This window comes from Catharus ustulatus, chromosome 13 (assembly GCF_009819885.2).
Source record: "Catharus ustulatus isolate bCatUst1 chromosome 13, bCatUst1.pri.v2, whole genome shotgun sequence".
NCBI classification, from domain to species: Eukaryota; Metazoa; Chordata; class Aves; order Passeriformes; family Turdidae; genus Catharus; species Catharus ustulatus.
The window spans coordinates 3761351-3785132 of NC_046233.1; the positions used below are offsets into that span (position 1 = coordinate 3761351).

General features: G+C 44.8%; 1 protein-coding gene across 2 annotated transcripts in view; it reads left to right on the forward strand.

Annotated features, from left to right (window-relative positions):
* Positions 1-329: 329 nt before the first annotated feature.
* Positions 330-23782, forward strand: part of LOC117002551 (RING1 and YY1 binding protein) — a 41611-nt gene continuing 18158 nt past the window's right edge. Inside the window, exons 1-2 of one of the 2 annotated variants that reach the window (XM_033071806.1) lie at positions 330-496; positions 1333-1458. In XM_033071806.1, coding sequence (XP_032927697.1) covers positions 465-496; positions 1333-1458 — 158 coding nt within the window. In that variant the 5' untranslated portion in view covers positions 330-464. Of the gene's footprint in view, positions 497-1165; positions 1459-23782 lie in introns of those variants that run through there. The other variant, XM_033071805.1, reaches the window with a different exon arrangement.

A 23782-nucleotide genomic window follows, 5' to 3' on the forward strand; every position in this document is an offset into this window, starting at 1 on the left:
GGGCAGGGACGGGAAGGGAAGGGGCCACCCGCGGGCTGCGCGGAGCCCGAGCCGTGCCGGCGCGGAGGGGCCGCGGCACGGGAGGGGCGGCCCGCGGGGGCTCCGTGCGGGCGGGGGTGGGACCGGCGGGGCGGCGCAGGGGGCGCTCCCGGGGCGCTCCCGGCTCCCCCCCGCTCCCTCCCCGGCAGGGCCGGCGGCGGGGCCGCCCCCATTGGCCGCGGCGCGGCAGCAGCTCCGCCCGCCGGAGCGGCGCGGCGCGGGGAGGGAGAGAGGGAGGAGGAGGAGGAGGAGGGAGGGCGCCGGGCTGCGCTGCGCTGCTAGTCCGGAGCGGAGCCTGGCAGCGGCAGGAGCGGCGGCGCGGGGTGCGCAGCAGCCGGAGCCTGCTGGACGGAGGCAGCCCCGTCCCCCCGCCCTCCCTCCCCTCGCCTCTTTCTTTGTGCGCAGGGCAGGGGCGGCCCCGATCCATGGTCATGGGTGACAAGAAGAGCCCGACCAGGTGAGCGGGGGCGCGGGGGCGGGCGGGGAGAGGCGGTAAGATGGAGGGAACGCGGCGCGGCCGCCTCTGCCCCGGCCCCGGCCGAGGGGATGGCGGCGGGTAGGCCCTGGCTGGCAGCCGCCGGCGTGTGCTCGGCCCCGGCGGGGGGAGGCGGCGAGGGGCGCCTAAGATGGAGGGAGCGAACGGGGAGGGGGCGGCGAGCCCGCGCCGCCCCGCCAGGTACGCGGGGGGCCGGGGTGAAGGGGGGGGGCCGCGGGCGGAGAGAGAGTGAGGGAGGCTCCTAAGATGGAGGGAGCGTGGAAGGGCAGCAGGAGGAGGAGAAGGAGGAGTGCCGGTGTCTCCCAGGCTGCCGCCGGTGCCAGGGCTGGTGCGGTGCGAGCGCAGCCATGGCGGCTCCGCTCGCTCGCACTCCCCGCTCCGCGCACTCGCCGCTCCCAGACAAAGGGAGGTTTAACAAGGTGGAGGAGGGAACGCGCCTCCCAGCCCGCAAACTCGCCCACCCACCCTCCCACCCTCCCGCCGCGGGCGGGGGGACGCGGGCGGCCCGGCCCGGCCCGGCGGGTTCGGCCCGGCGGGGCCGGGGCGGAGCTCGGCGCCCCCCGCACCTCTCCGGGCCCGGCCCCGCTCGGGGTTTGTCGGCTGCTCCCGGCCCCGCGGGAGAGCGGCGGTGCGAGCAGGCGCTGGGTTTCGGGGCTCTGTAACATGGTTTCTCATGTGTGTGTTTTCTTTCTCTCCTCCTCCTCTCTCTCTCCTCCTCCCGCCGCCTCTCTCCTCCTCCCCAAACACACACGTACACACACACGCTTCCCCTCTCCCTCTCCCTCCCCCTCCTCAAGGCCGAAAAGGCAAGCCAAACCTGCAGCCGACGAAGGCTTTTGGGATTGTAGCGTGTGCACCTTCAGGAACAGCGCCGAAGCCTTCAAATGCAGCATCTGCGATGTCAGGAAAGGCACCTCCACAAGGTATGTCCGCACCTTCCAGCGCGGCTCGTGCTCCGCGCTGGGCTGCGCCGACTTGTTGATTTTTTTCGCTGTTGCCTGGATATCGGCTGGTTGCATCCCTTCTCTCCCCCGATGCGGGTCCCTCCTGTCCCCGTTCAAAAGCTTGTGGATTTTAAAAATTCTCTTTCAAGCGTTTAATTGGAGCTGGAAGACATGTTTTGTGGATGTGGCAGCAACCTGGATCTTTTTGTTGTTCTGTGCTTTTTTTATTTTTGTTGTTGTTGTTGCTGGTGTGCAGAGAAGCTTTCGGAGATGCACAGCCAGAAACGCTCTGACTGTGGTTTGGGGCAGATGGTTTTCTGTGGTTTCGGTGGAGGTTTACCTGTGTTCTCTGCAGGAGTAGAAATGATTTAGGATTAGGGAGCAAGAAAGGAAACGGCTGAAACTAAAGATGCCGTGAGAACAACTCCCTCCCTGAGATGTTGATCTCTGGTGACTGTTGTCATCAGAAAGGAATCGGCTTTGTGCTCAGTGTGGGAATGGTGCGGGTTTTTGAAAGCTTTAGCTGTCAGGTCTCTCTGATTGCCTTGCTCTGAGAAACTGGAGTTCTTTGTGATGCGTTGAGTCTGACATGCAGTAGTTAATTTAATCTCAAAAAACTTGCTATTTCTCAGTTAGAGGGTTCGGAAAGTTTGTCCTGGAGGTATCAGTTGACGCTAAAGCAGGCATGTGGTGCTCTGCTTTTCCTTTCTGTGATTTGTTCTACCATGTTGATTTATGATTTTGTTAATACTGTACCTTCCAAATTTGAGTTCCCATTGTGGTGCTCTGCCAAAGAAATAGTCTGTGAGGTTTCCATTGTGAAAGGCGTCGTTTTCCTTGAGTGCAGCTGTGTATTGAGGTGCTCTCATCAGCAGGCTGTTTGCATGACTTGGCTGTCTTGGCTTGATTGACAAAGGAGGTGAAAGCGTGTTGGATTGTTATTGTTCGCACTGTGCTCTAGACAATGTGAAGTGCCTACATTTTTAATGGGGAGCATGTTTTCGGGCCATTGGAACTCTGAGTTACAGTGTTTTGTGATGCACGTCAGCTACAAGTATCTGTGCTTTTTACAAAATGTTCGGAGGTGTCGAACTTAAACCAGGTTTAAATGGCATGGTTAGAGCATTGAGTAAGGTCAGGCTTTGGGACAGCAGTGTTCTGTGTGCACCTGGAGCTGATTCTTGACTCCTTCAGTCTTATTTAGTCGTGCAGCTGAGCCTTCCTAGCACGTTTGATTCCTGTGCGTTTCTGCTTCCTTGGCTTCCCTGTTGGCTCAGGTAGAGCTCGGTGTTGCTCCTGCCTGGTCCTGAGCCGCACCTCCGGAGCGTGGCTGTGCAGCCCCACACGCTCCCGGTGTCCCTGCAGTGCCTGGGTGTCAGTGGGAGCAGAGCCCTGATGAAATGTAGGAGCCCAGATGGGATCTATCCCATATCAGACACTCTTATTTTCATTGGCCACCATGCTGCTGTTCATTTGGAGAGCAGCAGCCTGCTCTCACATGCCCTTACATTGTTATTTTTTTTAAAGATAATTTTCAAACTGTTTGTTGCGGTAGTAGGATGGTTTGTCTTTTAAAGGGCCATTAAGAGCCATAGCAGTCGATGATTTCAGGTTAAGAGCTGTAGCCTTACTTGCAGATGTGATCATCGGGTCTAGAACATTGTAATTCTGTTTAGCTTTTAATGGACCCTTATGAATGGCTTCTAATTTTAATTCATTTAATTCATCAGCTTTCTATTCATTTTTTACTGCTTTTAAAATTGCTTTTGTTTGTAGAATTTGAGAAAGTATTTAAAATATTCAATGGCCCATCATGTCTTCTTGCAGATTTGTATAATTTATGAATAAATATAACAGAAAGCAGGAGTGATTGAGTGTTGTGAGAGAGCATTGTGTGTTGGGAAGTTCTGGGAGGTCAGAGCTGTTTGTGGTGTTACTTTGAATTTTATCGTATGTGACGTACGAGTCAGTGCTGGGAAATTATTCAGAATTTTTAAAATAAATGACTGATGTAAAGATATTAAATGAGTTATGATTGATAATTTATTACTTGAAGTATAAGGTGTCTGATGAGCTTGACTTTTAAGTTGCAATTTGACAAGTTGACGCTTTTCCACAGTTAAAACTGCCTTGCTTCATTGTGACTTACTTCAGTAACACTTACGGAAATTTATCAAACTCACTTTAAAAAAAAAACTCAACCAAGTAGTGAAAGACATAGTGAGGCAACTGTTTTTCATCAAATTATTGTGTGCAATCACAGCATGCCCAGGGATTTTTTAAAGATCTGGTATGACCTACTTCCCCCCTCCCTCTGCTGTGAAGCCAGTTATTTGTTGTGGAATTTACTTTGGCTGATAAATATTCTCTTATTTAAGAACTGGTGAGGCCCTTAGCTAATTCTCACCGTGTGTATATTTTTTCAGACTCAATATAATCTGTTGACGTGTGGGAGGGGTGGCTGGCAGCAGTTAGAAGTTTTATCTTCTCAGATCCAACTCTCCCCTTTCCCTAGGATCTTGTAAAAGGAGCTTCAAACAACACTGAGTTTTAGAGTTGACCTGCTGAGTCAAAATCATTGTAGAGGCTAAACAGTTAAATTGCACTCGGCTGTTTTTTCAGGGAGCTGTTTATAAATATTTCAGGTGCACTTTTAAATAAAAATTAGGTCAAATCCATCTCTGAAGAATTGTTGTGCAAAGATTATATTAAACCTGTAGCACTTGAATACTGGATTTGTTACAGTATGTCACTGACTTCCTTTCCTCACCTGGATTCTTGCTATTTTATGGTTAAACTTTTATTACTTTCTATTTAGGTAAGCATGAGGTTTTATACTGTTTTTCTTCTGTGAGAATGATGGCAAAGACACCAGCTCTGTTCAGCACAGAACAGCTGGGTGAGATGATGATTTAGTTGGCTGCAGAGTGAGCAGTGGGGAGCTGCTTGCTGGGGCTTTACAGTGCCTTATTCCTTTCCTGGAGATTTTTATTGATTCACAGCACAGGGAACTGGTGCTGGTCACCACTTTCACTTGTGTCCTGTGGTTCTTCTGGTGGTTTGCTCTGGTGTAGCAGCACCAGCTCCTGCACTCAGGAGAAGACTGCAATTGAAACTTCTGCCAGGAAGTTTGCTCCACAGACGCATGTTCCTTTCCAATATCCATTACTTCTTCAAACACGGAAGGAAAGTTTACTTTGGATTTCCTAAGAATGTGAGGGCAGGATTTGGCCTCATGTTTCCTGTGAGTTCCTATTTGGGGGTAGGTGATGGCTCTGTGTTTCTATTTGTTTTTCTTAATGGCATTCTTGCTCCTCTTCTCCTTTGGTTCTCTGGTAGTTTACATATATTGTGTTCCTGTACACCTCTTGTAATTTCCTCTCTCCTCCCAGGCAGGGCTGTGAAGTGTTTCTACATGGGTCTGTTTTCAGACTTCATTGTGAAGGAGAATATTTCCCCCACTCCTTATGATTTAAGTTTTTGAAACTTTCTTTTTGGAAGAATAGGCAAGCGGTGCGATGTGGTGGAGCTTCTCTGATGTTAATTTTACTCTAAATTTGGGATGAATGCTTTTCCAAATTCCATATCCTCTTATCATTAATGTGCCTTGAGTACAGAGAGATACACTTAAAGTCAGTGAAAAATGTGAAAGCAACAAATGGATGTCTGATATGCAAATTAACAACGTGATGGGAGCTTTTAGTACAAAATTGAGTTGAAATGTATGTGTCCTCTGCAAGGTATAACCTGAGCAAGCATTTCTGTTTTATTTGTTGCTAATACTCGCATGCCTGAAGTGTAGAGTTTGGAGTTTGCATCAAGTGATGTGAACGTACACTTCATTGTGGAGTGCCCAAGGAGTGGTGACAGTAGTGCTTCACCGTTTTGCCATCCTTATTTTTGAGGGGAGGCTGAGCTAAAACTCTTTGTTATAAACTGAATTCTCTTACGTGGAACGTATATCTCAGATATTGGCCTTTGTTTCCCTTTAGTTCTGCAGAAAATTCTCATGTTTGCAGGGTCTGAACTAACACCTTGAAGGATGCAAACTACTGTCCATGTCACCATGGAAAAGTATTCTCTTCTGCATCCAAGCTGGGCTGACCAGAATAGGCCCCAGATAGTCCTGCTATTCCTGGAATGAGGAATCAGGCTTATGATCTTGACCTTCATACAAATAATATGTGCCCTGCTTACTTGCCATGTGTTTGCAAGACTTCTGGAAACTCTTGCAGCAGTGTGTGGTGCAGGTTTGGAAGCCAAGTGGTTTAATTTGGTTCTCTCTAGTTAGCTTTCACTTGCATTAAGGTGGGGTTTATTTAGCATCATAGCTGGCCTTTATGTGGCTTAATTTCTGTAAAAATGGAATATGTAGCTTGTAAAAAAAAAAAACCTTGTGGAAGCAGTGTTGGTGCTTTTACTCTGGAATTCTTGTTTTGTTTAAATCTATTGTTAAATCACCCCTGTTTTTCCTGTTGATTGCTGATTTTAAATGGCTGTTGGATTAGGAGAGGAGTGAGGCATGGGCTGTCCTAGCCTGGAGCTGTGGCACTGTTCCACTGGATCATCCACATCCTGAGGATGTGTCTCCTCAGGCACTGCTGCTCTGGTAGTGGAGGGTGCAGAGTAACTCTGCCTGGGCACTGCTGAGTGCTGGAATGCACAATAGCTCTGCAAAATGCTTGCCCACGTGCCAGGAGCTCTGGAGTGTTGTCTCATACCTTATTCACCAGCACTGCCTAAAAGTAAGTGGCTGTTACTTTGTGGATTTGGGGAGTGCTTCTGCTAGGTCTGGCAAACCCACCAGGGCAGAGGAGCCAAGGGCAGGAGCAAACACCATCTGACAAGCAGACAATGCTGATGGTTCACAGCAAACCCTGAATTCTGGGGCTGTGGTTTGACAGCACACCAAGTTTGTATCTGTGACTTGTACTGCAGAACCACATGTGTCTCAGCCACATGGCTTTGAGTATTGATCCATTATGAACTGACTTCTGGTACAGATTCATGCTACACTTATTTTTTAAACTGGCATGGAGTTAGTGTGTGAGGCTTCAGCTGAGAAGATGAAGCTGTTCAGCTTCAGACCAGCTATATCTGTCAGCCTGGTGCAAGCATAACCCTGGCATAAGATCTGTGTCTTGTACTTGGGCTGTTTGAAAGGAGTGAGAGTTGTGTCCTGATTTGCTCTTTGCAGTGTTTGGCTCTGATTAATGATCTCATTACCATCACCCCAGGATTTCTCTTAGATCTCAGCACCTCTGGGAAATCATTCTCAGCAGGGAGAATCCTCACTGTTGATGTGCAGCACCAAGGCAATACCCCTTTGCTATGGTTGTCAAATTTGGGTACCTGAGAAGCTGTGGGTGGCAAATTCAGTAGGGAGTATGGTGGTTCCTGTGACTGACTTTACTTCTACCACTTCTTTTGTCTGAATGTCCTACTAAGGAATAAACCTGTTGTTTTCCTTTTATTAGGATAAAAAGATCTTTTTGGTTAAAATAAATAATAAAATCTTCAGCATGGATAAGGGGTGTTGATAGTATTTATGTTGATACCTTTGGGTTAATTGTGGGTGGTAGGGTTTCATGTCAATCTGATTTCTCATGCAGACTCTCTGAAGATCTAAAGGATAAACTGCAACACTGAGTGTGTTATGACATCACTGGTAATATGCAGTGTGGATATTATTCATTTTTCCCTTCCTCCATAGGCTGCTTTTCTGGGAGATGGGAATCCAAATCAAAGTATGTATGTGCATGTAGGAGGAGAGGGCATGCAAGTCTCTCTTACTGCTGTGAACAGACATTGCATCCACTGGGATGCTGACCCCTGCCTTCCAACAGGTCCTCGTGGGGAGCTGGTAGGCAGAGGAATGCAGAGCAACTTTCTCTGCATGCCTTTCTTAATTGCCCTGATTGTTTCATGTTCCCATCAGCTGCTGCTTCTGTGGAGGGGCTGCTGCCTTTGCAGGGCTGGTGGGTGTGTTTGCACCCTCGTGTGGGGTTTGTCTGGTAAGGGGTTGAACTGGAAATAAGGCAGTGTTGCCTGTAGTGATAGTTGAGAGGAGGGAAGCGGTGGGTGCAAACTGTGGTTCCCTGTGGCCATCCTCTGCTCCTGTGGCATCCCAGCTGAGTGTCCTGTGCTCACTGTTCCCCAGCAGAGTGCAGCAATCTGGGACTCTGTTTTGGCAGAATTTTAGGTCCCTGAGACCCAAAACCCTCAAGAAAGGTGTAAAGAGTCAAGAGATATGCTGTGGGCTGGATGGATTGTTTTGCCTGGCAACATCTGGCTTTTGTGCTGTAATTTGGGCACCCCTGCCATAACTCCAGGCGAGTTCAATGCTGATCTTGAATCGGGTGTCACTCATGCTCCTGCTGCTTTGCAGTATTGATGGGCTTACTGTTCCTTGCTGTGGCACTGCTCCTTTTCTTCCTGCTCCATTGTTCTTGAACAGACAGGTCCTTCCAGGGCCCCTCAGTGAGGAACACAGAAGTTCACAGCGCTCCTGGGGAGTCCTGCAGGAATATGGCAGCAGAGTGAGACACACAGCTCCTGTATCAGGCAAAGCACGTGCTCTGCTTGTCCTTTATTTCATGTGTATCTCTCCTTGTCTGGGGAATTCTTTGTAGGAGGAAACCCACTGACCTATTTAGTGGGATTTCAGGTGGTTCTGTAGGTTAGTGGGTTCCAGTCCTGCAATGTAGGTCACTCGCAAGGTGTGCTGGAGTTTTGTAACGCATAGCTCTGACCTGAAATAAGATTCACACAAACTCTCTCTGTGTCTGTATCTCACAGCTGTACTTTGTCTCTTTGTACTGAGCTATTTCTTCACAAGGTGAAAGGAGAAATTTAGCCATTTCCAAAGGGAAGGGGTCTTACAGGAGGGTTCATGAGTATTTATTTAAAGTTGTTTTAAACAGGTAAGAGCAAATTTCCCTTATTGCACTTTGTGTTAAGGGCACAGCAAAAAAAGCAGGAACACTGAATAGCCCATCCATGCTACCCTAAGCAGATGTCCAGGATTACAGGATACAACAGAAATAGTGTGGAAATGCCTCCATTACGTTTATGTAAGTTCCTTTTACAGCTGACATATGCTAAATACATCGATTGTCTCTTTGTGCAGACAGATTTTCTTTACATCAAGCAGAACTCCTTTTGCACTTTTTTGGTACATTTGGAGGTACAACCAGATCCTTAATGTTGCTCTTCCTATAACCCAGCTATTAATTAGGTGCATGTTCTTTGTAGCAGAGTGCTAATTGGTACACCAACAAAATCACTACCTGTTGAACATAGGAAAGATAGTAATTCTGTCTGGCTCAAATATAAGTGAAGAGAGAAAAGCATCACTTCTCTTTGCTGGCCCACTGGGTTTTGTTTGACTGTTCAGTAAATCATTGTATTTCAAATCATGTGAATCTCAAGTTCTCCATACAAAACCCAAAATTAATTGCTTAAAACTGAGTGTTGCTTTGATAATATTTTATTCCTGAAGTTCTCTGTGTTTTTCTGCAAGTTCAAAGTACACCCAAAGCCCACCTTCTGTTAAGTAATAGTGGCAATTCACAAGGAAAAGGGCTTGTAGGGATCTAAAATGTGGCTCATGAAACCAGGAGACCTGGAGAACTGTATTTGGCCTTCTCTGGGACACCGGCCTGGGAATGTGGAACACACCCTTATGCCACAAGGATCAAGCTACTAAAAATTTGGAGAGGAAATTTTATAAAAGCATGAAGGGACAGGATAAGGGGAATGGCTTCAAACTGGGCAGAGGCAGGGTTAGATTAGGAAGAAATTCTTCATAGTGAGGATGGTAAGGCCCTGGCACAGATTGCCCAGAGAAGCTGTGGCTGCCCCATCACTGGATCTGTTCCAGACCAGGTTGGACAGGGCTTGGAGCACCCTGGGATAGTGGAAATGTCCCTGCCCATGGCAGAGTGGCTGGAACAAGGTGATCTTTAGAATCCCTTCAAACCCAGCCCATTCTATGATTCTCTGTTCAGAAGTTCCAAAAACTTTAGTTTTAGTATCTTAACCAGATTGGTTGTCTTTAAATAAAATGGAAGTAAAACAAGTCAGTTTTGGATTTTGTTTAGGGCTAAACAAGGAATAAATGTTTAGACAAGTTTTCTCGAGCAGATTGTTTATGGGGATTTCAGAGTTATAATGAATTGTTTGTAACATGCAGAGGTGCTAAGTGAGACAAAATATCTTGCCTGGGATAAAGCTGCCTTCTTCAGATTTATATTTTTGAGTAGACAGAAGTGAGACTGATCATAATCTAAAATATTTTATCTGAACTAAATTATTTTTGTGCGTGTGGAACTGTGTCTAGGTAATTCATGTGCAGCTTCATGTGGTTGATGTGGGGAGGTGGACAGAAGATGAAGAATTGCTGGGATTTGGTGGCTTCAGTGATTTGAAGTTGATCAGAAAACTGATGAGTGGTGAGTGTGGGTTACTCCCTGCACCCCAGTCCCATATGTGCAGCATTTTATAAATCATAGGGGTATTTATTAAGGGAATAGGATTGCTCTTTTTGTTGTTAAGTAGTAAATACATGGAAGGATTTGTATTTTCTTTCACTTCTGTTTGCAGGTGACAGTGGGGCTTGTATGATGTTAATGTGATTTCAGCCTGTGTAAGAGATGCTGGAATTCACCCTTTAGCAAGTCAGCTAGCTAAATATCCTCAGGATGCCATTTGTAATCTGTATGATTATATTCACTGTCTGTGTTATAATTTGATCAAGAAATTTATGTCTATGGTACGTGTTTCATTCCTTTGTTTAATTAAAAAGAAAAAAGATCTAGTTTAGCAGAAAGACATAAATCTTACTTGTCCTGGATGGACAAAGCATGCTGATCTGTTCAGCTTGCTGGAAATGTGGGTCTCTGAAATATTTGGCTCTCATTATATGTCTTGGAGCTCTTATTCTGAAAGTGCTTTCACTGTTTTTTTCGGAAGTGGCACAGAGCACTTTCTCTTCCCGAGATGAGATTTCAATAAGAGAGGCAATACATTGATGGATGATGGCCCTGTGATGGAGTCAATCAGCCAGTGCAGTCATTTGTCTCCTGGGGATACAGGGTAGAGCACATCATTAGCAGCAGAAGGGGAGGCTTTCCTCTGTAATGCTAATAGGGCCAGGGAGCTGCTTGGTGCCTGTTTGCTGCCATTGCTCTGTTATTACAGGTGCCTTGTGAAGAAATAAAACAGTTTGCATTTAGTTATCTATAGGTGTGGATCAATTTAACAGAAATATTTAATAAGCTTTAGGAAATGTTTGATTCAGCATAGTATTAGCAATTCGTAAACCTGCATGATGTGAAAATGCTGCCCATAGAAATGGTGAATTATTCTGGGGGAATTGTGTGTGGCTTATTGGTTTTACACACAAGTAGCTTGACTGGTGGAGAGAAGACAGGCAGCTGGCTGATTTGAAGGGTGGTGGGCCTTAATTGGAGGAGAAGTGTTGAAAGGGAAGCCTGTGGCTTGCAGAAGTTACTGCTGCAGTCTGGTGGTCTGGGTTTCTGTGAGAGCAAAAGGCAAAGCACGAGGCAGGGAGGGAGGGAGGGTGGCTTGTCCGAGGGACAGCTGGGGCTGTGCTGCTGTGTGACAGCAGCACTGAGCTGCATTCAGGATAGCTGGGTGTGCTGGGCATTATCCAGCTTTGCTCAGGGAGGGGGAGTTAACCTGCAAACTGCTGTTCCTCCACGGCTGCTTTGCTCCTTTTGGAGCTCTTGGGAGCCACAGCAGTGATCTCATCAGAGCAAGCCTGGACTTCCCTCAAGGTGGGCAGGAGTGCTCCTGTTACAGGATACAGGACTGCAAACTGTGTAAGCAGAATCTGTGCTCAGAGATGGTCAGTTCCAACAGGACACACAGAAATTACAAGTTTGGTGGAAAGGGTTCTGAGTGGCTGGTGGATGTTCCCTCCAGCACTGTGAGCAGGGAGCTGGCAGCTCAGACACAACTTCTTGGGGGGAAAAAAAAAGCTTTAACTTCTGTGAATCTGGACATTTAGGTAAATCACCTGCATACATTTACCTGTCTGTAAAGTAAAGTGTGCACTATGAAGTCCACACACAGCTTGTAGGAGGTAAAGTTCATTTTTGGGGAGCACTTTAGGTTCTGAATGGTCTTCTAAAAGCTGCAGGTGAAGTCAGACTTAACAAACAATGTTTATCTTCCTTTCTCTGAACTGTAAAGATAATGGTTAATAAAAAGAACGAGGGCAGCCAGAAAGCAAGTGATGCTGAGCTGCTGGAATGGTAGGGTGGGTACGTTTTGTGCACTTTTCTCCTGTGTACAGCCCTGTCTTTGCTCCTGAAGTGTGGGAGGAGCTGTGTGGTGCTAAAGGCATGAGCTTGTCAGAGTTGTGCAATTTTACATAGGGGTTAGCAGAGTGAGGAACATGCTTTGTCATGGGTGTGGGAATACAGGGCTCTGGCAGCAATTAAGAGTCATTAATTAGGAGCACTTATTGCCGGATGTGAGTCAAGTTAGTTGCAAGTTGCTTAACTTCTGAGGTCAAAAAGATCTGATGCATCTGAGACATGCTTTGTTAGCATCCATGGGACTGTGGGACTGTCCACAGGGACAGGCTGGAATAGCAGAGCACAAACTGAAATTTTGAGCTTCATTAGATGACTTATTGACAGTGACAGTTTGGCAGCACCTCTGCCAGCTGGGACCACACATTTGCATTCAGAGCTGTAGACCTGTGAAGGGTTCCTTGAGGCTCCTGGGTTGCATCAGCTGGGAACATACAAGTGCACGCCAGGAATTCACACTGTTGGGCTGAGACACACTGAATCAGCATTTAAAAAAGCAACAGTGAAACTTTCTGGTAAGGAAAAACTGTCCTGTCTCTGTGAAGGGGATGACTTTTTTCCCCAATTACCTGTTAACAAATGAATAGAAAAATCAATGACAATGGGTAGGATATCATGCCCATGTGCTGCATACCTGCTCTGTGAATACATTGGAGATCAAACCTTCACGTTCAGCCTGTGCACTTACAAAGATGTAAAACACAGGACAGTCTCACTTCTTATGCCTGAAAGAGGCATTTGTGCTGCCAATAGCCCAGCATGTCAAACAAGTAATGGAAAAAGATCCGTAATAGTTTACCTGTTCCAGTTCTCAGGGTTTTCCCTAATGTGCAAAGACAGTGAAGGATAGCACTGAGCAGTAGTTTGGTTTTATTTCCATCTCTCTAGTTTTTCCTCTCTTGCCATTTTTTTTTTTTGAGTTCTAAGCCACACTAACTTTCCCAGTGGCACTCTGAATTCAAAACTCTGAAGTTGTACAGCTGTGTACTGCACTTAGTTGTTTATAAAAGCTGTCACAAGCGTGAGTGGTTTATTTATTTTTTTTCCACAAAGGTGTAGTTTGAGGTGCAGGTTTACTTAGTCACGGCTGTGTGGGAATGCAGACATTGTGCTTAGAAATGACTTTAATAACAGTTGGTTGCTTTATTTCCGAGTGTGCTGGCATCTGCAAGTCTGTCTTGGTTCAACAGGTAGCTGGTGCTTGGGGAGAATGTGACCTTTTGCTCCTTGCATTGATTTTTTGAGTCATGTCCAGAGGCTGCAGAAGTCAGAGCAGCACTTTGCTGTCAGCTGCAAGGGCTGGATCAGGCCTCTGGGATCGATGCACTGAGAAGAAAGGGAATAAGTTGACATGAAGCTTTAACATGGTTGTCTTTTGTGATCTTGCTTTTTTTCCAAGACTGTTTGTTCAGGTAGATGTTTTTAGCAGATAAAAAAGATTTGAGAAATGTGTTGAATAAAGCCCTAAACAAAGACTTCAGGGAATAATGTGATCTGTGTCCATGTAAGCAGAGGACTCCTCAGACTACTCTTTGCTCTTCCTGGAGCCTCTAAAGTCTGAACAGGGTCTGAGAGTGCTACAATTCTTGATGTGGTTCTTTTCTGTTTGTTTTTCTTAAAGAGAGTACCTTGGTGACCAAACATTCTCTTGTTTTCAAGCAGACTGAAACAAAAACCCAGAAAAACCCAAGAGATTCACCAAATTTTGCAGCGCTGCAGTTTTCAATGAGCCTCATCTATGTACTCACTTGTATCAAAAAGATTACATTCCTTCTCCCTGGAGTTGTATCCATGTCTTTGCTTGTATAGCCAGGATTATTAGTAGGTAAGACAGGTTGATTAGCATGGCTTTCCCTGCTTGTGCCAGTTCAGGGTATTACTGCTAACAGCTTTTAAAGGGAAGTTCCTCCTGGAAGAATTGCTGGCTCCAGGCAGAAAAAGTTTTCCAACCAGTTCTGAACTACTGGGACTGTTGAATTTTTTGAATTGCTGTGCATAGCTCCACAAAACTGCTGCGAGTACACCTTGAATCATGCATAGCCTGAAGAGCATCCTGGGGGTAGGGAGACATAAATAATTGTTTAATTGCTCTTCAGTGTAGCTTACATCATGTTGAGTATGTAGAAAAGACTGATTCTAAACTGTTTTACTGTACCAATTCTCAGAGCCTGAAGAAGAGCATTTATCCCAGTAAAGTTTAATGTGGTGGTAAGCAAGACATGCAAATGTGTCTTGACTTGAATTTAAGTTTGTTAATAACAGTGTTGCCAGTCTCTCAGCTTTCAGATGTTTGGTAATTATGCTAGCTGAAGTCTTGAAGAGTTTTAAAAGGAAAAAATCATTCCATTGGAAGGAAGGCTTTGTCATTAACATGTACAAAATGTTAATAACTTTTCATATTTCATTAGATTAATGAAAAACGTTCTTCTGTGGTTGTTAGCAGATACAGCAGAAATCAGATAATATACTTATATTGTTTTAATTACAATCCATTGATAACTCTAAAAATTCACTTTTGACATCCAACTCATAGGCTTGAAATTAATGTCAAACTTGGGCTTTTTTATACTCCAGGAAAATACGCTCTTTTCTCAAAACACGCAGCTAAAGCAAGCTCATGAAAATCAGTATAACAGAGTATAGCCATTGGAAAATATCATTACAGTAGTTAAGTAATTAGCCCACTGCCTGGCTTAGCAGGAGGGATAAATAATGCATGTAGAGTTGTGTTGGAGCTTGCAGGGAAGGTCCTGCCTGGCAGAGGGGCTGGGAAGGGCACAGGCAGAGCCTGTGTCAGAGAGGGTCCAGGAGCTTTCAGTGCCTGTGAGGAAATGCAAACCAGACCCAAGATCTTATTTTTCTATAAATTTGAAGGTGGCCATTGGGAAGAAGTCTTCCTTTGCTGTGTTAGCACAGCTTGGCTCCTGCTGCTGCCCAGAGGTGTCCCGTGGACAGCATGTCCCAGCCCCTGATGGAGCTGTGGGTCTGGTCAGCAGGAATATTGGCTCTTCTTGCAGCAGATAGATGAGGAGTTTGATATGTCTTCCTTTCAGCTAGAACTGAGTATTCTGAATCTGTCAGTTGCTGTCAAGAGGATTGTACTTTGGATTAGCGAGCTCCTGGAAGCAGTTTGAATCATTGCAGTTAAAAGCACGCCGAACAGCGCTGTAATTAATAGTTATATAATGTACCCAACAAGCTTAGGAAGCCAGGATGTAACTTGGAAAGAAACACAACCCCGTGCAATCCCTGCATTGCCTGAGGGCCACTGTGCATTTAAAGGGTGATGCTTTTTGTCTCAGGACCATCATGGTCAGGGCAGGTTTGTTGCTGCTGTGTTAGTTCTACCACAAAACTTATGGAGGCATCTTCCTGCACCTTTCCCCTTCCCTTCCTTTTCTCGGATGTCCTTCTCATCAGGCCCTGACCAAACCAAGAACATTGCTCATGTTAGGCTTGTTGGAACTATTCTTTGCTTCTGTATTTGCAGAAATCTTTGGCTGCCGTGTAATTACAGATGCCACATAACAACTCCCCAGCTCCTGAGAATAAAACACATTTCTGTTGTGGAGTTTTTCAACAGACATTTCAGGGCAATTATGCAATACCTTTCTGCTATGCAGTACCTGTCAGCCCTTAACCACTCGTGTTTTTAGGGGAGCTGAAATGGCTGTTGAGCCTTCCAGAGTAGCTTCTGTTTTGTGACAAGCTCAAACCTGTCAGGCAAAGCTGTGTGTTTCAGCAAGGCAGCAGGTGAGTCTGTGCACCTCAGACCTTCTGTCTTGGAGGGATTGGATTGAAAGTGTAATGCTTTCAAGTTTTTTATATTAGTGTCTGTAAATATCTTATGCACACAGAGATGGTGATCAAAATTCTGAGGTGTTGCTCTAATTCTAGGTGGGTATGATAAAAAATTAATGTAATTTTCTTCCTTTAGCTGACTACTGAACACTTCAGTTGTCTTAAACCTTTGCACTCCAGTGTCTGAAAATGTTTTTTTCTCTTAGCTGACATGTAGGTGTGGTGTTTGGAGACATGGTTTAGTGGTGGACCTGGCACTGCAGGTTTGGACTCTATGAAATGTCTGTTCCAACCTATATGATTCTGTAAAAAAGTGAGAATTTGCTGGTACAGAACTTAGTATTTCTGTTTCTAAAAAGGTACCTTATCAAATGTAATTGGTGATTGATTGGTGATTAATTAGAAAGTAATTCTCATCTGTAAAAAGAGCTACTTTATTTTAAAATGGGATACTACTGCTAAGCAAATATAAGGCTGCCTGCCCTCCTGGTTTCTATCTACATTGCTTCCCCAAGTCAGTTTGCTCAATATTCACTGCCACTGACCTTGGATAATTAAGAAAAGAGTCTGCTGTTCTGAGAAGATAAATGCAGCTTCTGTTTGGAATGAGGCTGATTAGCTCAGTTGTGAAAGTGTCATTTAATGTCTGTAGTTTCTGGTGGGATGGATGCTGCCTCTGCCAGGCTTGATGTCCCTCTTCTGCTCCCTGATACCAGCTGAAGCTGTTGCTGAAAATCCCCTGGGCCTCCAAGATCTGAAACTTGCAGTGGACCTCTTCAGTTTTCAATGAGAAGGAATTAAAGGCTTCTTTTCCTTTCTGAAGCACTGACACTTTGAGCATATTCCCAGAGCAGCTACAATGCTGCAGTTGTGCCCTGGGTGGGGGTTTGAGGTTCCTGCTGAGCAGCAGCTGGAGCAGGGCTGGGTGCACCAGGCTGTTCCTGTTCCACAGCAGGGTTGATGTCACTGTGCTCAGGGGGCTGAGTGGAGACCAGAGAAACACCAGTGGAGAGAAAAGGCCAAGTAACGAAAACAACAAAAAATAAAGGAGAAGAAAAATTTCTTTGGAGCTGTGAAAATATTTGTGAAAATTCGTCTGTTGGATAAATCCCTCGCTCTCTTATTTTTTCTCTGTGCTGCTGCTTGGGCTTCATTTTTTACTCCTGTGTTTGCTCTCTGAGTTATTTGCATTGTTTGTGACTTAAAATACCTGCTTGTTTACAGTGTGAAGGCTGTTTGTTGTTTAAACATCTTCATGATGATCATGCAGTTGCATGGTATTTTAGTGTGCTGTTTTCTTAGTCTAGGCATTCCACGAGACACTTACTACTGTATTTGCTCTGGCAAAGAACTCCAGGCTGAAGATGGTTCATAAAGTTAAAGTTATGTTTTAGTGACCTTTTTTGTTTTTCTTTAGCTGGTGTCAGTCTCTTCTTTAGAGAATATAATCTGGTGGTAAATTGTGTATTTTTTGTCAGGTTGTCTTTTGTTATTACACCATGGGAGACTTGTTCCTGGTGGGATCTTAGGGTCCTGATCTGGTGGCAATAATTGTCAATAAGATTTTTAATGGCATGTGGATTCTCAGCTTTTGAAGCCAGATCTGCAGCCCTGAGAATCTTCAAGTCATCATAATCTTTCCCCTCTACAAAGGTAGAAATTTATTTGGGAAATTGCATAAGACTTGTTATGCAAGCAGTCTCTTTTTAGCCTCTGTGTAAAGTGTATTATAGAAAAAAGTGTTAGGTTTTTTTTCAAATTCAGGCAGCAAGTGGCACAAAAATCTCACAATGAGATTTTTTAATGAAGAGAAGTTTTAATGAAGATTGTTTTGTGTTTGGAGCAGAGGTGAGGCAGAGCTGCACACAACTCCAGCAAATGCTCACACCTGTTCTCACAAAGAGATTCAATTCCCACTATGCATCCAGTTCCAAGGAGCTGTGATTGAGTGGACAGACTGTGGATAAAATCAACATGTTAATTGAAATGCATTTTTCCTGGAATGTTGCTAGTAAACAACTTCTTAAATGAAATCTATCCTTACCTTACTTTACATCTCATTTAAGGATTTGCTGCTTACCCTAAGTTCTAGGTCATTTTTCACATGTCTGTGCATGTCCTGAAGTAACTCATTTTGTAGGCATCTTTCCCTTTCCTCTGCAGGCTGGTGCATGGCTTAGTTTTTGAGTTTCCCTGGGAATCTGGTTTTAAATAGAATGAGTTGATGCAGTGAGGTGTTGCTGGGGTTGTAGGAGGACACTGACCCCATGTCCACTTTACACCTTTAACTCTACAGCATTAAAACATTCTCAACATCAAGGACCTTATGGGTTTTACACTCAGGTTGTAGCTGTGTACCTTGAATAAATCTTTTCAGTTGAGGAAGGGTTGTTTCATGTAATATGTCTGAGTGGAAGAGTTACTTGAACAAAAGAGACTTAAAATGAAGCTGTTAATTGTCACAGCCGGTGACTTTTTTCTATGCATTGCTGCCAGCTGAGAACACTTTAAACTCCCATCTGAGGTATGAGAAGGCCCATGCCTCTTATCTGCACCTCCCTGAGTAAGGAAAGCAGTTGTTCAATTATTCTCTATAATTAGTGTGCTTCGGTGGGTAGGCAGGTATTAGTTATTCACTGCCTCTTTCACTGTCTCCTGCTTTTCCAGGAGTGTGCCCATCAGTCTTCCTTCTCTGTCCTGAGGCAGCTGGATGAACCTTACCTGCCAAGACCTGGATGGGTGGGCTGTTCCTAGCAGTTGAGAAAAGGAGGAAGTTTGGATTAGTAGAAAAATCAGTCCAGCTGATACAAGAATGTCTTACCTAGGTTAAAAGAATTTAAGAGATGCTGTGGTTGCAATTATGAATGAAATATTTAGCATAACTTTTCCAGTTTTCTGTGGTTCCCATGAAAGGAGGCTTGCAAGTCTGAGGGCCTGTTTTTCAACTCAATGGGGTTAATTTAGACTAAGTTTACATCTTCCTGTAGATATTATTGAACTTAAACCTTGGTACTACTGTTGCTGCTTTCTATAAAATGCTTGTTATGAGGTATTGCAGGACCCAAAAGGTTTCTCATCACTTGTAAGCCAGGCAGGTTTGTTGTGCCCCTGTGTGTGGTGTGGAGGGTATGTGCATATAGGATTAGCATAGTTTATCTGCACAGAGAACTTTATGGTCTAAAATTCTGAGAGAAAACTTAGACCCTGTGTTATGAATTATATTCTCCTGTAACTGACCAAAGGGGAATATATGACCTGATATTCTTGCTGCTATGAAAAAAGAAATACAGAAGAAGATTTTGTTGCTAGAACCTGTGTTATAAAAGAAGGTGAGTGTGGTGAATTTTTGTTTTTTAAGCAGTGAAGAAATAGCTTGTCAGAGGCTTTGTGTCCTCTCATTAATAGATCAGATTCTTGAGACTTTATCATTCAATGTTCTTTTATAAGCTTATCAGGTATTTTGTGTCACTACATGTCAGTCATTGAGATGGTAACCTTTGAGACAACATCTGTTTAGCTTAAAAATCCTCTTTCCTGAGAAAAACCTTTTCTTGAAGACTCCTTTTACCAAGTACTTTGACAGGAGTCTGTCTGCTTTGGTGAGACTTGTGTTTCAGCTCCTGCTGTAAAGAAAAGGGGGCTGCTGGGGCAGAACAGTGATGGAACAGCACATTGCAATTTGCTGAGGTAAAGAGAATGAGGGTCCTGGATTTATTCCTTAATGCAAGCACACCATTCCCAAAGGAAGTAGAGCAAAGAAGAGCACTGCTGGGGGTGTCAAAAGGAGCAGAAGATGTTCAGTATCCAGGTTTTCTGCTAAAAAATGTATTTAAAAGGTTCTGTTACTCTTCCTTCAGCCCTGATCCCTCAGTCAATCTTTGCCTGTGTAAGGTAAAGTTTGCTTGAACCTGGTGAAATTAGTGTCACTGAGGTTAAACTTCATTGTAAGATGTATTGTCTGAAACACCACCAAAGTGCATTTGTCTGTGAGCAGAGAAGGCAGATGCTCCCAAGCATTTGGTGTCTGTACCAGCATCTCTGGGAGATGTCTGCAGCCTCCAGGGAGGGAGCAAAGGATTCTCTTCCAACTCATGCTGGTAGTTCTTTAACCACTGTGTAAGCAGCATTTAAGCTACATCAAGCTTTGACTGTGTGACTTGTTGGCTTTTCCCTCTTCACCTCCACCACCTTCTTTGAGCTTAATGTGCCACTTGGGGTTAAACATAGCAATTCTTTTCAAGGAAGCTCTGAGGTGATTTGCTACCTTTTCCTTTAGAGTAGACTTGATGTTTTTTCCAGGTTCACAAGGACACGGCTATCTGTGTTTCAAAGAGCAGCATGGAGTGGCTGGCAGGATCAAGGGCTGCTTGTTGGTTTTGGATGAAGCTTCCTGCCCGTGCTGCCCTGGCTGCCACCAGGAGAGGGAAGAAGCTGAATAAACAGGGAAACCGAGAAATAAACAGAAACAAAACCAAACCAAGCCCCTGCCTCGGGGCGTGGGCTCAAGTCAGTCAAGCAGACTTTCTTTTGTTAAAAGGAGGCACATAAAAGTTTTTCTGCTTTTGTTTTTGTGCCATAATGAGAATTTCCATATGGTTTTCTGTGGTATTTGATTTGCTTTCAATTTCTTCCAAGGAAACTTAGTGGAAAAGCAAAAATTTGTGTTACTGCAGGTGAAGGGGTTGCTTCAGCCTTTCCTGCTGCACACAGCCCAGTGTTTTTAGTAGAAGGGATCAACTTCAGGTAGTCAGCTTAAGCCTGCCTGCTTTTCCAAGTTGCTGCTCAGCTTTTAAAGATGTTATTGGATGGTTTGGATTCCAGGTCAGGCTGTAAATACTCACTCTGGAGCTTCAGCACTCAGAACCTTCCTCACTGTTCACCATGAATGACAAAGCTGTCCCTGCACTGATGCCGGCCCCTCTGGCTTTGTGGGTTCATCAAGGGGGGATAGGTGGGTTTGGGAAGCAGGAATGGCAGCAACAGGCAGGGCTGTCTCATGTAGGCAGTGCAGACAGATGGGGGAGGTTTGTTTGGTTTGGATCCTGGCACTTGCTGCTGCTCTGAGTGACTCCGGAGATTATGAAAAGAGATGGTGATGAAAAATATTTTCTTGTTTTTCCTCTAGATGGTTCATATGTGTGTAATTGCTCACAAGGTTATGCTAACCCCAAAGCTTGTGCTGTTTTACTCCTCAGTTTTGGTGCAGAGTGCGGGTAGGAGCTCCTTAGGAAGTGGTTGCTCAACTCAGTTTTCCGCAATGCGTTCAAGTGAAAACAAGGTTCTGTTTTTAGCTTGCTTTAACTTGGAAATTCTAGTGATAAGCATTTAGCTGCACAAATCCAGTAAGAAATTAGAGGAGGAAGCAGCATAACATAGTAGAATCCCACTGAGTCATTTTTGTAAATCTCCAGAAGCGAGTAATTTTTCTAATCTGGTAGATGTGTATCATCAGTGGGGTGTAGTCCCAGAGCTCAAAAAACTTCCCCTGTAGTTAAATGGAAATCAAACCAAGGGATATCTTAATAAATACACCTGAGATTGAGGTGCTTGGGTATTGTGATGCTGGGAGCTGGATGATTGATTTAAGCCAGAACCCAACCTAATGTGGTTTAGTAGTGTCTTTCTTGAAGTTGTTTTGTTACTGTGTTAGCTAATCTAAAATAATTGGTATCCGTTTGTTAACACAAAAAAATTTTGTAACATGTTGTCTAAAAATCCCTGGTTTTAGTTACATAGTTCGTAGTTCTATCTTTCCCTGCTCATGTAATTCACAAAAATCTGTCGTGTGACATCAGATATAAAGTAGAAGATCTTGGTGTGTCAGGGCAGTGTGTGTTGTCTGAGGAGCTTGGAGAGGAATTGCCATGTGCTGTTCTTGAGCTTTCTGTCCTCTTTTGGTGTACAGAGGAAATGAAACTTCGGCTGTATTCTGAGTATTCTTTTCTTCAATTTCCAAGTAACATCTCTGCCAGCTTCTGTGTTTCATTCATCTACAAACCAGTTTCACTTTCATGACACTTCTTAGTTTCACATGATGGTAAATTTGCATTTATTTGCTATTTGCACATTGTGTGGTATTTCCTGTTGTATATTCATCCTGTCAAAATTTACAGTGGGATTTACATGGTTGATGCATTGTCTCACACCTAAAAACACCTCAGTATATCTTTTATACAGAAAAATGCCCAAACCTCATTTCTTTCTGCCCTGACTAATTGCCAGGCATAGAGACAGTTTACCAACCCCTTAAATCCCTAAGTGACAACTGACATGGTCGCGAATAATTTTTGAGTCCACATCTTTAAATTTTCACTGTCATTATTTAGTTTAACAGAAGGTAGGTTATATAAAAAGAAATTACTTAGATCTATATTCTTGATGTGCAACTTTTGAGTTATTGCAAGACAACAGTCAATGTTTTGTACGAGAGCCTCGTGTTGACTGTCCAGCCTTTGCTCAGAGGATTGTGCTGGATGCTGCTGTTCTCACCTCACTCATTTACCTCTCGGAAATCAGACTGTGGCAAACACCCAGACACTCACCTCTGTACCTCCTTTTCCACCAGGGCTGGGAAGTGAAGTAGCTGGAAGCGTTGGGAGCCGTGGGGGCTCATTCTGCCCCGAGCCTGTGCAGATGCCAGAGTGCATTAGGCTGACAAACCCACACGTGTTGCGGGCCAGGCAGGCTGCCAAGAGCTCCGCGCGCGGCCGGCGGGGAGAGGAGCATTAGGAATCCCAATAATCCGCACATCAGTCTCTGTGTGCTGCCTGGTCAGTGGAGACCGAGCGAGTGAGCTGTGGAGAGATTGTGGGTATTAAGTGGGATGGGTAATGAAAGGCTGTGCTGGCGCTGATGTGAGAGTCTTTAAATGGAAAATGACTTTAAATGATGGTGCCAGGGCAGTTGGAGTGATTTGCCGCTGGCGCAGGATCGCAGTGTAACCGGTAGTTTTCAGTGAGACTAACCACCTCTCCAGGGTGGAACACCGGAGTTGTTTGAGGAATTAAGAAGTGTGGGGGAAAAGAACTTCACTGAATTTGCTTGAATTTGCTTGCTTTCCCTCCTTGGGATTTGTACCAGACTGATGGCAATTCAGGATTTTGGTTGGGTGTGTTCATGCGTGTACAAATAAACACACACCATGTGAGTAGGTGCAAAGCAGGAGTCATCAGGATGAAAACAGTAGTAGGACAATAAAATCAACATTTAGGCTTAAGATTATCTTATCTGAGAACTTTCTTGAAAAATTATAGTTTGTCTGGACAAGTAGATATCATTGTTATCCGTAGATCAGAAGTTGGCTCATGGAGAACTCGGAAATGTTTCTGTTGTTGTAATTAGTTATTCCTGGCTTTTTGTTGTGTAGGAGAGCACTCTCTGCTAGTTTTATTTACAAAGGCAGCTGTGTTGCCCTGTCCTGCATCGTGCCAGGCACATGCAGGTAACTCACGTTGCTACTCCAAGTGGGAACCAAAGTTTACTAAATAGTTTCTAGCTAGTGGGAGAAAGAGCTTTCAAACTGAGTATTGTAATATTGTTTCCTGGCAAATTTTGAAACCATCTGGGTCAGTTCCTCACGCCCAGGAGTAATAATTCTGAAAGCAAAAGTTTCAGTGCTCTGGAGCTGTGTTGTTCCCACGGTGCCTGCACAGCAGCTATCGACAGCAGCCTGACTTTCCCTGCGGCTTTCCCGGGCAGCGGCAGCGTGTGCAGGATTTCTGGAGCTGGACACCCCCAAATGTCACTGGTACATCTGTGTTCACTTATCACATTGTGTTCAGAGAACACAATGGAGAAAAAGAGCTCCTCTGAGCACATGGTGGCCTTTTGAAAACGCATGTCTACTTGCCCCGTCCTTCGGGGCGGCTTTTATTTCTTGGCGTGTTTAGAAAAGCAAGCTGGGTTATTGAGCAGTGGGGTTTTCTCTAAACCACTGGCAGTGACCTTTTCACTGCTCATGGTGCTGGGACAGAGGTGTGAAGGAGTAGGTGGGGTACCACTTACTGGTACCAGTGGGGTTCCCTGTGCTGCTTCTGGGCAGTGTCTGCTGCACCTTGGAGCAGCCCTGATGTCTCTCAGAGTGCAGGCTGCTGCAGGCTGGGGCTTTGTCATGAAGCTGCATTCCTGACTGTTCAAGGGCTCTTGAAATGCTGCTTTCA